At 38.7% G+C, this 15,365-nt stretch overlaps 1 protein-coding gene across 1 annotated transcript in view; it reads right to left on the bottom strand.

Moving 5' to 3' along the window:
• Positions 1–15,365, bottom strand: part of UMPS (uridine monophosphate synthetase) — a 31,048-nt gene that overhangs the window by 886 nt on the left and 14,797 nt on the right. Inside the window, exons 4-5 of the mRNA XM_059162926.1 lie at positions 15,082–15,257; positions 12,214–12,328 (exon numbers count right to left, since the gene is read on the bottom strand). Of these exons, the coding sequence (XP_059018909.1) occupies positions 12,214–12,328; positions 15,082–15,257 (291 nt within the window). The remainder of the gene's footprint in view (positions 1–12,213; positions 12,329–15,081; positions 15,258–15,365) is intronic.

The raw sequence follows: 15,365 nt of genomic DNA, 5'->3' as shown, positions 1-15,365 counted from the left end.
TATATACTAGAAACCCTAATCCTTAATCTTGATTTTACTTCCTTTACTCTATCACATATGTTTTAACTAATTTACTCTATTTTTTAACTGAAGTATAACTGACTTACAATATCCTATTACTCAGTATATGTCATAATGATTTGATATTTTTATACATTAGAACTGACCTCTAAATCATTACTATCAGTCATGACACAAAGTTATTACCATGACTATATTCCCTGTGCTGTATATTACATCCCCAGGGCTTGCTTATTTTATAACCAGAAGTGTTTGTATTCTTAATCCCCTTCACCTGTTTCACCCACTCCCCAACTGTTCGCCCAACTAATAACACTTTTGTTTCCTGAGTTGGTTTCTGGTTTATTTGGTTGGTTTTTTCTAGATTCTAGTGTAAGTGAAACCCTAAGCTATTAGTCTTTGACTTATTTTACTTGGCATAATACCCTCTAGGTTCATCACTGTTGTCAAAAATGACAAAATTTCATTTTTAAAAAAAAATGTCTGAGTAACATACATTTGTATAACCTTTACCACATCTTTCTCCGTCTATTAATGGACACTTGGGCTGCTTCAATATTTTGGCTATTGTAAATAATCCTGCAATGAACATATGGGTGCATAGCCTCTTCAAATTAGTGGTTTTGTTTTCTTCTAATAAAATACCCAGAACTGGAACTGCTGATTGTAGGACAGTGTTATTTTTAATTTTTTTGAGAGACCAATACTGTTTTCCACAGTGGCTGTACCGATTTACTTTCCTACCCAACGCTGGTGAACTAGGGTTTCCTCTTCTTCACACCTTGTTCTCTGATGATCAGTCATGTTGAGTCTTCTCACGTACCTGTTGACCAGCTGCATGTCTCCTTTGGAAATATGTCTATTCAGGTCATTTTATACCAGGGTTGGTTTTTTTTTTTTTTTTTCTTTAAAGGAAATGTGTAACTTCTTTATATATTCTGGATATTATCTTTTTATCCTTATTTGATGTATTATTTGCAAATTCCTTCCCCTTTCAATGTGTGCCTTTTCCTTTAACTGATGGTTTCCTTTGCAAAAACTTTTTAGTTGGATATAATCTCAGTATTTCAGTTTTTGTTGCCCTTGCTTTTGGAGACTGATCCAAAAAAATATTGTTAAAACCAATATAAAAGAGCTTGCTACCTTTATTTTCTTCCAGGAGTTTACAACTTCAGGTCTCACATTCACGCTTGAATACATTTTGAATTTATTTTTGCATAAGATTTAAGAAGTGGTCCAGTTTAATTCTCCTGTATGTAGCTGTCCAGTTTCCCCAACACCATTTATTAAAGATTGACTGTCTTTTCCCCATTGTACATCTTATTTCCTTGGTCACAGATTGACCATATGACAGTGTTTCTCTTGTGGTCTCTCCATTCCATTCCATTGATCTATGTGTCTGTTTCCCCGCCAACAGTAAATCACTTCAATTACTATAGTTTCTTGTAATTACAGTTTGAAATCGGGGAGCACGATATTTCCAGCTTCATTCCTCTTCCTCAAGACTGCTTTGATTAATTGAGGTCTTTTGTGGTTCTATACAAATTCTAGGATTCTTTGTATTACTTCTGTTAAAAAAAAGTCATTGTTACTTTAATGGAACTTGCACTGAATCTGTAGACAGCTTTGGGTAGTACGGACATTTCATAATTCTTTCAATCTGTGAACACACAATATTTTTCTATGTATTTACTTCATCTTCAACTTTTCATCAAGAGCTTAACAGTTTTCAAAGTACAGGTTTTTTACTTCCTTGGTTAAATTTATTCCTAAGTATTTTATTCCTTTGGATGCAATTGTAAATGGGGTTTCTTCTCTCTGTGATAGCTTATTTGTGCATTGAAACAACTGATGTTAATTTTGTAGCCTGAGAACTCCACTGAATTCATTTATTCTAAGTTTTTTGGTGGACTCATGTTTTCTGTAGAGACATACCTTATTTTACTGCACTTCACTGTGCTTTGCAGATACTACATTTTTGACAGAGAGAAGGTTTGTGGCAACCTTGTATTCAGCAAGTCTCTTGGCCCCATTTTTCCAAAAGCCTTTGCTTACTTTGTACCTCTATCACATACTGGTACTTTTCACAGTATTTCAAAATTTCTTCATTATTGTTATATTTGTTACAGTAATCTGTTTTGGGGCACAACAAAGTGTGCCCACATAAGATGGTGACCTTAATTAATGTATGTGTTCTATCTGCACCACCACCAGCCATCTCTCTCCCTCTTCTTGTCCCTCCCTACTCCCTGAGACACAGCAATATTGAAATTAGGCCACTTAATAATCATACAATGCTTGAAGTATTCAAGTGAAAGGAATAGTCACATGCCTCTCACTTTGAATCAAAAGCTAGAAGTGCCTTAGTGAGAAAGGCATACTGAAAGCCAAGATGGGCTGAAAACTAGTCCTCTTGCAGCAAACAGCAAAGCTGTGAATGCGAAGAAAAAGTTCTTGAAGGAAATTAGAAGTGCTACTCTACTGAACACATGAAAGATAAGCAACACAACCTTATTGCTGATATGGAGAAAGTTTCAGTGGTCTGGGCAGAAGAGCAAATCAGGCACAACACTCTCTTAACCCAAAGCCTAATCAGAGGGAGTCCCCAACTCTCTTCAATTCTAGGAAGTCTGAAAGAGGTGAGGAAGTTGCAGAAGAAAAGCTGGAAGCTACCAGAGGCTGGCTTATGAGATTTAGGGAAAGAAATCTCTAACATAATAGTGTAAAGTAGGGGTGCCTGGGTGGCACAGTTGGCTGAATGTCTGACTCTTGGTTTTGGCTCAGGTCATGATCTCAGATCCTGAGATCAAGCCCTGCATCAGGTTCTGCAGTCAGTGAGGAGTCTGTTACAGTTTCTCTTTCCCTCTCCTCTTGCCCCTCTCCAAAGCACGCTCCCTCCCCCATATATGTATCCAGAAAATCTAGATCAGATAGTTAACAGAAGTGGCTACACCAGATTTTCAGTGTATATTAAACAGCCTTCTATGGAAAGATGCCATCTAGGACTCTCATAGCTGGAGAGGAGAAATCAGTGCCTGGCTTCAAAGTTTCAAAGGACAGACTGACCCTCTTTTATTGGGTGCTGATGCAGTTTGTGACTTTAGGTTGAAGCCAATGCTTGCTTACCATTCCGAATATCCTAGGGTCCTTAAGATTTATGCTAAATCTACTCTACCTATGTTCTGTAAATGGAATGATAAAGCCTAGAGGACAGCACATTTGTCTATAACACAGTTCACTGAATATTTAAGTCCACTGTGGAGACCTACTGCTCAGAAGATTCCAAATATTACTGCTTCCTGACCGTGTACTTGCTTACCCAAGAATTTTGTTGGAGATGTACATGAGATTAATGTTGTTATGCATGCTAAAACAAAATCTATCCTGCAGCCCATACACAGATCAAGGAGTAATTTTGAATTTCAAGTCTTATTATTTAAGAAATACATCTCATGTGGCTCAGTCATTTAAGCATCCAACTCTTGATGTCTGTTCAGGTCATGGTCTCATGGGTCCTGAGATCAGGCCCCATATCAGGGTCTGCACTCCACAGGGAGTCTGCCCAATCTCTTCCTGTTGCTCCCCCCACTCACCCTCTCTCAGGTACGCATGTTCACTCTCTCTAAAATGAATATATATATATATATATATATTTTAAAGATTTTATCTGACAGACACAGTGAGAGAGGTAACACAATCAGGGGGAGTGGAAGAGGGAGAAGCAGGCTCCCCACAGAGCAGGGAACCCAATACAGGGCTCCATCCCAGGATCGTGGGATCATGACCTGAGCCAAAGGCAGATGCTTAACAACTGAGCCACCCAGGTGCCCCAAAAAATAAATCTTTAAAAAAAAAAAAAAAAAAAGCTCGCAAAGCTATAGCTGCCAAAGACTGTGAGTCCTCTAATGGATCTGGGCAAAGTATACTGAAAACCTGGAAAGGAGTCACCATTCAAGCTGCCATTAAGAACATTTGCGGTTCACAGGAAGAGATCAAAATACCAGCATTAACGGGAAGAATTTGGAAGTTGCTCCAGGCCTCATGGATGACTTTGCGGGGTTCAAGACTTTAGTGGAAGAGTAACTGCAGATATGGGGGAAAATAGAGAACTAGAATTAGAAGTGAAGCCTGAAAATGTGAATGAACTGCTGCAATCTCATGATAAAACCTGAACAGATGAAGAGTTGGTTCTTATGAATAAGCCAAGAACCAAGAAAATGGCTTCTTGAAATGAAAACTACTCTGGTCAAGATGCTGGTAAGACTGTTCAAAGGACAACAAAGGATTCAGAATATTACCTAAACTTAGTTAATAAAGCAGGGTTTGAGAGGATTGACTCCAATTTTGAAAGATGTTCTACTGTGGTTAAAAATGCTATCAGGGGTGCCTGGGTGGCTCAGTGGGTTAAAGCCTCTGCCTTCGGCTCGGGTCAAGATCCCAGTGTCCTGGGATTGAGCCCCACATCAGGCTGTCTGCTCTGCAGACAGCCTGCTTCCTCCTCTCTCTCTCTGCCTGCCTTTCTGTCTACTTGTGATCTCTATCAAATAAAATCTTAAAAAATAAAAAACGCTATCAAACAGGGGTGCCTGGGTGGCTCAGTCAGTCAAACATCTGATTCTTAATCTCAGCTCAGGTCTTGATTTTGGGGTCATGAGTTCAAGCCCTGCACTGGACTCCACATTGAATGTGGGGCCTATTGAACAAAACAAAAAACAAAAAACTGTCCAACAGCACTGCATGCTATAGTGAATTATTCATGAAAAAGTCTGTTGATACAACACACTTCATTGTCTTATTTTTAAAAATTGCCAGAGCTGCCCCAAACTTCAGCAATCACCACCATGATCAGTTAGCATCAAAATCAAGGCACTCGAATTACTTTGTAATTTTAGGCATAAAGCTACTGAACACTTAATACTCTACAGCAGAAACACAACCCTTAAACGCACTGTGAGACCAAAAGGTTTACTTGACTTGCTTTATTGCAGTATCTATTGCAGTGGTCTGGTACTGAAGCTGCAGTACCTCTGAAGTGTTTCTGTGTATAGTATTACATCATCTACAACTACTGAGTTTGACTTTTTCCTTTCTAATTTGGATGCTTTTTATTTTTCTTGCCAGAATGCTGTCAGTTGGACTTCCAAGGCTATGCTGAGTATTTTTTATTGAGGTATAATTAATATGTAACATTAGTTTCAGATATACAACATGATTTGATATTGGTACACATTGCCAACTCATCACAGTAGGTATAGTCGACAATTATCACCTTGAGTAATAACAAAAAAATCTGTGTCTGTGATGAGCATGTTTAAGACTTACCCTCTTAGCAACTTCCCAAAATGCAATAGAGTATTATTAACTACAGTCACCATGCTGTACATTACATCCCTCTTTTTGACACCCTTTACCCATTTTGCCCACTCCCCAACCCCAGGCAACCACTAATCTGTTCTCCAGATCTATGAACTTGTTTTGTTTTGTTTTAGATTTCACACCCAGTGAAAGCATATGGTATTTGTCATTCTCTGGCTTATTTCACTTAGCATTACGCCCTCAAGGTCCATCTATGTTGTCACAAATGGCAAGATTTCATTGTTTTTACGTCATAATATTCCATTGTGTGTACATATATTCTCTTCATCCACTGGACACTGAGGCTGTTTCCAAATCTTGGCTATTTAAATAATCCCACAATGAATACAGGGGTGTATGGCTGATTCTGAGTTAGTGTTTTTGTTTTCCTTGGATCAGTACTCAGAAATGAAATTACTGGGTCATACAATTTTAAGTTTTTGAGGAACCTCCACACTGTTTTCCATGTTAACTGTACCAATTTACATTTCCAGCAACAGTGCACAAGGCTTCCCTTTTCTCTACAGCTTTCCCAGCACTTCTTGTCTTTTTGATAATAGCCAATCTGACAGGTGTTAGGTGCTATCTCACTATGGCTTTGATTTGTTTTTCCCTGATGATTAGTAACATTTAATATCTTTTTGTGTGCCTGTTGGCCATCTTATGTCTTCTTTGTAAAATGTCTTTTCAGATCTTCTGCCTTTTTTTTTTTTAAGATTTTATTTGTTTATTTGACAGAGATCACAAGTAGGCAGAGAGGCAGGCAGAGAGAGGAAGGGAAGCAAGCTCCCTGCCGAGCAGAGAGCCCGATGTGGGACTCGATCCCAGGACCCTGAGATCATGACCTGAGCCGAAGGCAGAGGATTAACCCACTGAGCCACCCAGGCGCCCTTCTGCCTATTTTTTAATTGGATTTTTTTCTTCTGGCTACTGAGGCATGAGTTTATTATATATTTGGGGTATTACTCCCTTATTAAATATAGGATTAGGAAACTTCCTCCCATTTAGTAGGCTGCCTTTTAATTTTGTTGATGGTTTGCTGTGCAGAATCTTTTTAGTTTGATACAATTCCACTTTTTAATTTTTGCTTTCGTTGCTTTTAGTTTTGGTCAGATTAAGAAAAAAAATCACTACCAAAACTGATGTCAAGGAGCTTACCAACTATGTTTTCTTCTAGGAGTTTTATGGTTTCAAGCCTTTAAGTCCTTAATCTATTTGGTATTAAATTCTGTGTATGGTTTAAGACAGTGACACAGTCTCATTCTCTTGCATGTGATTATCCAGTTTTTCCAACACCATTTTATTGAAAATAATGTCCTTTCCCACTGTAAGTCTCGGCTCCTTTGTCATAAATTAATTGACAACATATGCATGAGTGTATTTCTTGGCCCTCTGTGTTCCACTGATATGTGTCTGTTTTTATATCAATATTGTTTTGATTGCTATAGCTTTGTAATTGTATTTTGAAATCAGGGAGTGTGATGCCTTTAATTTTGCGTTTTTTCTCAGGATTGCTTTAGCTATTCGGGGTCTTTTCTGATTCCATACAAATATTAGGATAGTCTGTTCCATTTCATTGAAAGATCCCACTGGAATTTTCATAATGAATGCATCAAATCTATTGAGTAGTATGGACATTTTAACAACATTACATCTTTCAACCTGTGAGCATGAGTATATTCCCATTTATCTGTGTCATCTTCGATTCTTTCATCAGTGTCTTCCAGTTTTCGGTATACAGGTCTTTAAAAACTCTTTGGTTAAATTTATTCCTATGTAATTTATTCTTTTTAATGCCACTGTAAATGTGATTGTCTTAAATTTCTCTTTCTGATAGTATGATATTAAGTGTATAGAAATGCAATGGATTTTTATATCCTGCAACTTGACTGAATTCATTTATTCTAACAATTTTTTGGTGGAGTCTTTAGGGTTTTCTATAAAATATATAATCTACAAATAGTGACAGTTCTATGTTTTCATTTCCAATTTGGATGACTCTTGTTTCTTTTTTTTGACTAACTTCTGTGGCCAGGACTTTCCAGTACTATGAAATAAAAGCAGTGAGAGTGGGCATCCTGGTCTTATTCCTGATCTTAAAGGAAAAGCTTTGATCTTTTCACTGCTGAGTAGGATGTTAACTGTGGGCTTTTAATACATGGCCTTTATTAAGCTAAGGTATGTTCTCTCTATATCCACTTTAAATCTTTGTCATAAATGGATACTGAATTTTGTCAAATCGTTCTTTCTGCATGTGGTGAGATGATCATATAATTTTTATCCTTCATTTTGTTAATGTGGTATATCACTGATCTGTAGAAGTTGAACCATCCTCGAATTCCTGGAATTAATCCCAGCTGATCATTGTGTCAAATTTTTTGAGAGTTTATTTTAAAGAGAGAGAGAGCATGTACCTGCAGGGCAGAGGGAGAGAATCCTCAAGCAAACTTTGTGTGTGGAGCCTCATGCAGGGCTTGATCCAAAAACTATAAGATCATATCTTGAGCTGAAACCAAGAGCTAAATGCTCAATTGCTACTGAGCCACCCAGATGCCTGGGTACATGATCCTTTTAAGATACCATTGAATTCAGTTTTCCTATTTTGTTCAGAATTTTTGCATCTTTGTTCATCAAGAATATATTGGTTTATAATTTTCTGTTTTTATGGCATTTTACTATCAGATTTGGGGGCCTAAAATATTATCTAACCTGAGGAATGTTCCAGGTGCACTTAAGAAAGAGTATTCTGCTGCTTTTGGATGGAATGTTCCATATATATCTCTTAAGTCCATCTGGTCTAATGCGTTAAGGCTGATGTTCATTTACTGGTTTTCTGTTTGGATGATCTATTAAGTGAGGTGTTAAAATCCCCTACTATTCTTGGATTACTGTGTATTTCTCCCTTTAGGACTGCTGATACTTGCTTTTATACATTTAGGTGCTCCTATGGGGGCCAGAATATTTACAAATGTTACATCCTCTTGTTGGACTGACTCCATCATTATGTAATGATGCCCTTGTCTGTCTCTCATTATAATTTTTGTTTGAAAGTCTATTTGGTCTGATAAAAAGTGTATTCCTTTTGGTTTCCACTTGCATGCAGTTATCTCCCATCTCTTCATTTTTAGTCTGTATGTTTAGTGAGGCTCTTATAGGCAGTAGATGGATAGGTCTGGTTTTTAAAGTCCTTTTCAGCCGCTTTTGATTGGAGAATTTCGTCCATTTAAGGTAATTATTGTTAGGTATGCACTTTCTGCCATTTTAAAAAATTGTTTTCTGGTTGCTCTCTGTTCTTCCCTTGTTCTCTTCCTTTGTGATTTGATGACTTTTTAAAAAGATTTTATTTATTTATTTGACACAGAGAAAGAGAGATCACAAGTAGACAGAGAGGCAGGCAGAGAGAGAGAGGGGGAAGCAGGCTCCCTGCAGAGCAGGTAGCCCCATTCGAGGCTCCATCCCAGGACCCTGAGATCATGACCTGAGGCGAAGGCAGAGGCTTAACCCACTGAGCCACCCAGGCGCCCCAGTGTGATTTGATGACTTTAAGTGGTATGCTTGGATTTCTTTATCTTGTACATCTACTGAAGATTTTGCTTTGTTGTTACTGGAAGGCTTACATTTAACAACTTCATACAACATTTTGCTGTATTTTAAGTTGATAGCAAATTATGTTTGACAACAGTCTAAAGCTCTAAATTTTTTCTCCATCTTTTACATTTTTGAGACCACACTTTTAAGCCTTTCTGTCCTACCTATTCTTTAATTATTGGAATGAAAATTATTACTTTTGTCTTTTAACTTAGAAGGGACTAATCTACTACCTTCACCATATACTTACCTTTCTCGTGAGATATACTCTTTTATGTTTTCTTATTACTAATTAGCATCCTTTTGTTTCAGCTTAAAGAAGTCCCTTTAATATTTCTTTTAAGGCTGGTTTAGTGATGATGAACTCCTCCTCTAACTGTGGCTGTTGTGGAAAGCTTTTATCTCTCGATTCTAAAGTCTGCTGAGTACAGTTCTTTGTTGGAAGATTTTTCTTTGAGCACTTGGAATGTATCTCACCACTTCCTTTTGGCCTGCAGTCTCTGCAGAAAAATGTCTTACAGGAGTTTCCTTGTATACATACAAGGGAGCTGTTTTTTTCTTGCTGCTTTTAAGAGTCTCTCCTTGTCTTTAACTTCTGACATTTTAATTTTTTGTCCTCCCAAGTTTTTAAATTCCAGCTAGATAACATATAGTGCAATTGACATTTTGTGTCTTTAGTGGATTCCTCGGATTCAATTTATTTGGAACTTTCTGGGCTGGCTGGATCTGGATGTGTGTTTCCTTCCAATGGTTAGGAAGTTTTCAGTCATTACTTCCAATAATTTTTCTGTCCCTTTCTCTGTCCGTTCCCCCATTTTGGGATCCCTATAATGTAAATGTCAGTCCACTTAATGTCCCATAAACTATCTTCATTTTGTTCATTTTGCTGCTCTGATTGGGTGAGTTCCCCTACCTTGTCATCAAGTTTACTGATCTTCTGTTTCATCTAGTTTGCTACTGAACCCTGCCTCTCTATTTCTCAGTTTAGTTATTGTATTCCTCAGCTCTGGGACATTTATTTAGTATTTTCTTTTCTTTTTGTTGAAGTTGTCACTATGTTCATCCATTTTTTTCTGAGTGTGGTAAGCAACTTTACAACTATTACTCTGAATTCTTTATCCGGTACTTCATTAGTTTATCTGAGGTTGTGTGTCTTATTCTTCATCTGGAACATAAAATCCTTTGTTTCTCCAATTTGCTTGTTGACTCTGTTGGTTTCTATGCATTAGATGAAATAACCACCTCTCCAAGTCTTGGAAAAATAGGTTTGCATAGAATAACTTTGTGTTCAAACCTGCCCTCTCAGCTGTCTCACGAAGCTTTGTGACTGTTTAAGCAGTCTACTGTATTTTCAATGGCTCCAGGCTGCTGGAAATATGCCAAGACTTGTCAGTGTCTCAAAGGGAAGGATTTTAGCACCTAGATTCAGGCTAATTGGAAGCCAGGCCCTCAGACACCAGCTTTTAAAATCAACTATATGTAGTTCTATGAGACCCCAAGCGTAAGCCGCATTGGCCACCAGAGACAGGTTATTTGGAAGAGTCTCCCCAGTGGCAGTAGCAAAAATCAGGGCCCCAGATGCACGTTTACCCTCTTCTCTGGGAGACACAGGCAAGGTCTAATAACGAGGCAGAGGCAGAGTATAAACATGGTGTTCACCATCTTTGTTCCCTGAAAAGAGCTCTGCAGGTCACAGATCCATGCCAAACTGGAAGCCTGCCAAAATCTGTCCCTTGTGCAAAAATATATACAAAGATGTTCACTGCTGGTAAAACAGTCTAAATCTATCAAGAGGGGAAATGGTTAAACATATTACAGCCCAATTATAACTAGGAAACACTTTATTGTTAAAGGTAACTCTGGATGTGGAAATGCAATGTAGCCTCACACATACAAAACATTTTCCCACTCCCTGTGTGTTTGTTGTGTGTATGCAAAGCCAAGGTCTGGAAGGATACTTATGATCTCTGGAGAGGCAAGCTAGACTGGGGAATGAATGGTTCAATGAGATGGGTAGGACTTCTACAAGAATGACTAATATAAAATCTACTTTTCTCAATATTTGTACAGGTAACTTCTGGACACCTGGCAAATTCCACTGAGGCGTGACAAGCTAGTTGTCTTCATTTTAAATAGTTTTGCTGAGAACCCTACTGCTCAAAGTTCCAATTTCCAACTTCTTAGAAAGAGATGGGAAACTGGATAGAATAAACTCCCATAACTGTGATAAGCAATTTTCAGAAAAAATGTTTCTAGGTCCTGATTTCTTACCCATTCAAAACCAAAGCCACTTTATTGATCCCACAGGACATATAGAATCGCTTATTTTGGGGGCACTTGGGTATCTCAGTGGGTTAAGCATCAGCCTTCGGCTGGGGCCATGGTCTCAGGGTCCTGGGATCAAGCCCCACATTGGGCTCTCTGCTCAGCAGGGAGCCTGCTTGTCTGCCTACTTGTGATTTCTCTGTCAAATAAATAAGTAAAATCTTTAAAAAAAAAAAAAAAAAAAAAAAGAAATGCTTATTTTTATAACCCAGTTTACTCCCTTTACTACAAACTGTATTTGTCCTGTTTTTTATTTTTTTATTTTTATTTTTATTTTTTTAAAGATTTTATTTATTTATTTGACAGAGAGAGATGACAAGCAGGCAGAGAGGCAGGCAGAGAGAGAGGAGGAAGCAGGCTCCCCGCTGAGCAGAGAGCCCGATGCGGGGCTCGATCCCAGGACCCTGAGATCATGACCTGAGCCGAAGGCAGCGGCTTAACCCACTGAGCCACCCAGGCGCCCCTTGTCCTGTTTTTTAGCCACTCTAACTAACTACTTGTCTCAGACTGGTGAAAGTGTTACTAAGTTTGAGAGACACAAAAGAACCATATATCCCCACGCTTGAGAGTCACAATAGACATTAGCACATCAAGAGTTCTGCCTGGTCTTCTAAAAAACAAATATTGGATTTGGTTTAGCCTACAGCATTCTTCCTTGATCAGAGACTACCCTTTAAGGCAGCATATTTGGAGTATTAGTTGGGAAAAACTAAACTAATCAATTTCTAGGCATACTTCAACAAAAAGTAGCTTTTTAAAATTTCACAATTAGACTGCAAGCTCTTTTGCATATCTAGGTTAGTATTAGCAAGCCCAAGGGCTTATTCACTAAGGTTTTTCTCTTTAACAAATTTGTAGTAACACAAAATTTTATTGTGGGTAAAGAAGCATTTTGGAAAAACCATGACCAATAAATAGACTTACCTCCTGCTTCTAACTGAACTCCTGGAGTCAAGTGAAGAAATTCTGGTTTCATGCTTACTCGGGAGCCAGAAATAAAACCAAGCACAAATTCAGGATTCTCCTCTGCCATTCTAACCTAAAAGGAATATAATAGGAAAGTAGTTAATTACACAGAGTAATAGTTCTACAAATAAAAAAATCAACTCTATTAATAAAAAACTTTTGCTACTTTATAAATGTCTTCTGTTTGATATAAAACTCTTATCTAAAACAGGTAATCTTAGATATGAATCTACATACTTGATCCATTAAGACCCTGAGATAACCGCTTCTCCCAATTAATCATACCTTAAAAACATAAAAGACCCCTATACCGTGTCCATCTAAAACTGAGATGCTAAGTAATAATGCTTGCAAACCTACCTACTTCTAGAGGCTAGGTGGAGAGTACTCTAGAATACATTAATAATGGTAGGAAACCAAGCTGAAGACGTACTGCCGTACTGTCTACCTACACAGGGTACTGCTCCATATCCACCCACATCGCACCTTTTACCACATTCCTTTAACATATGCCAATAACTGATCTCCACCATTTCTATACCATTTCCTCACATTTACAGAAGTTTCTCTAGAAGGTCTGTCTTATTGGCTTCTCTGTAAGGTTCCTACTGTACTATTTGTGTCACCAAGTATTACCACCTCCCAACAAGCCATGTCTTGTCCTTGAGCCAGACCCAGACTCCCAGAATGCCAAATACTAGCACTGACTCATGGACTCTGCTAGGAGAGGTGGGAAATCATATTCATGGTCAATTCAGAGGTGGGGTTAAAATGTGGCCCCAGGGCCAAATGATTTCTTCACCGCTCAACAGTATTTGAAGTAATACAAATAATAAATTCCCATGTAAAAATTAACACTTTGTTAAAACTTCTATTACTTATTTTTGGGGGGGGGTCATGAGAATTTTTTTTTATTTTTTATTTACTTTCAGCATAACAGTATTCATTATTTTTGCACCACACCCAGTGCTCCATGCAATCCATGCCCTCTATAATACCCACTACTTGGTATCCCAACCTCCCACCCCCCGCCCCTTCAAAACCCTCAGATTGTTTTTCAGAGTCCATAGTCTCTCATGGTTCACCTCCCTGAAGACTCTTTCTAGAAAGCCAGCATTACCCTGATCCCCAAACCAGGCAAAGACCCTACCAAAAAGGAGAATTTCAGACCAATATCACTGATGAATATGGATGCTAAGATTCTCAACAAGATCCTAGCAAACAGGATCCAACAGCACATTAAAAAGATTATCCACCATGACCAGATGGGATTCATCCCTGGGCTACAAGGATGGTTCAACATTCGCAAATCAATCAATGTGATAGAAAAAATTAATATGAGGAGAGAGAAGAACCACATGGTCCTCTCAATTGATACAGAAAAAGCATTTGACAAAACCCAGCATCCGTTCCTGATTATAACGCTTCAAAGTATAGGAATAGAGGCAACATTCCTGAACTTCATAAAACCTATCTATGAAAGACCCCCAGCAAATATCATCCTCAATGGAAAAAAGCTTGCAGCCTTCCCACTGAGATCAGGAACACGACAAGGATGCCCACTCTCTCCACTCTTGATCAATATAGTATTAGAAGTCCTAGCAACAGCAATTAGACAACAAAGAGAAATAAAAGGTATCCAAATTGGCAATGAAGAAGTCAAACTCTCTCTCTTCACAGATGACATGATTCTTTATATGGAAAACCCAAAAGACCCCACCCCCAAACTACTGGAACCCATACAGCAATTCAGCAATGTGGCAGGATACAAAGTCAATGTACCGAAATCAATGGCTTTCTTATACACTAACAATGAAAATTCTTATTACTTTTAAAATTAATGGTCTTTAAAATATCTGTAAAGGAACTTTTTAACTAGATAATTATCCACCTCATTTTATTCTGGTGTGCATGGGTGGGGGGTTGAGACTAACATATATGGTGTTATAAGAACTTTTAATAATGGCAGGTTGGGGCGCCTGGGTGGCTCAATGGGTTAATAAAGCCTCTGCCTTCAGTACAGGTCGTGATCTCCAGGTCCTGGGATCGAGCCCCACATCGGGCTCTCTGCTCAGCAGAGGGCCTGCTTCCTCCTCTCTCTCTCTGCCGACATGTGATCTCTGTCAAATAAATAAAATCTTTAAAGATTTTTTTTTTTTTTTGACAGAGAGAGAGATCACAAGTAGGCAGAGAGGCAGGCAGAGAGAGGGGGAAGCAGGCTCACTGCTGAGCAGAGAGCCCGATGCAGGGCTTGATCCCAGGACCCGGAGATCATGACCTGAGCCAAAGGCAGAGGCTTAACCCACTGAGCCACCCAGGCACCCCTAAATAAAATCTTAAAAAAAAAAAATAATTGGGGTTAATGGAGAAAACACCATCAGAACTCTATAGAGCTTTCCCACACAATACCAATCAATAGCAAAGACTGAAGAAAATAAAACTATGTCTGGACTGCTGTGATGAGAATGCATCTCTGTGACTTGGGAGATTCTGAGAAACTGCACGTCTGGAAAGAAACCCTTCCATTTCAACATATGGCAAAATGGAAAAAAAGACAAAAAAACCCTAACCATCTAAAGCCCAGATAAGGACAGGCAGATATTTGACCAAATACTTGTATCTCAATGTTTGTATCCCTTAAGTGCCCACTACTAGATATAAAATGTTATTATCTGGAAACTCTAGCACCCTAACATTACTGTTGCTCTAACAGCTGATTTTTTGGGGGCAGGGGTTCCATAAATCTCAAATTTGAGCTGTTTTCTTTCCCTGTCACTTCAAGCACAACAGTCCTGGCCTTCTGCACCCAGCCCCTCTGTCACTTACCGCGGCTTTTGTGTAGCTGCCTGTAGCCAAGGAGCCAGCAGAGCTCATCTCCGCAATGAGCAGGCATCCCCGCTGCAAAGGCAGGCCGACTTCACTGAGGCCCCGCACAACCCCCGAGCCTGGCACCACGTGAGCATTGACCAGATCTGCCCAAGAAGCTATTTTAAAGACACCACCTGAGAAGTTGAAAAGAAGACAGTTTTCAAACAAAAACCACTAACTTTTGGCCCAACCAACTGTAGTCTTCAGTAATCTCACAGAAACATGCTAATGAACCAGAGAAG

The sequence above is a fragment of the Mustela lutreola genome, chromosome 2 (assembly GCF_030435805.1).
Source record: "Mustela lutreola isolate mMusLut2 chromosome 2, mMusLut2.pri, whole genome shotgun sequence".
Classification (NCBI taxonomy): Eukaryota; Metazoa; Chordata; class Mammalia; order Carnivora; family Mustelidae; genus Mustela; species Mustela lutreola.
This window is presented reverse-complemented; position numbering and strand designations above follow the sequence as displayed.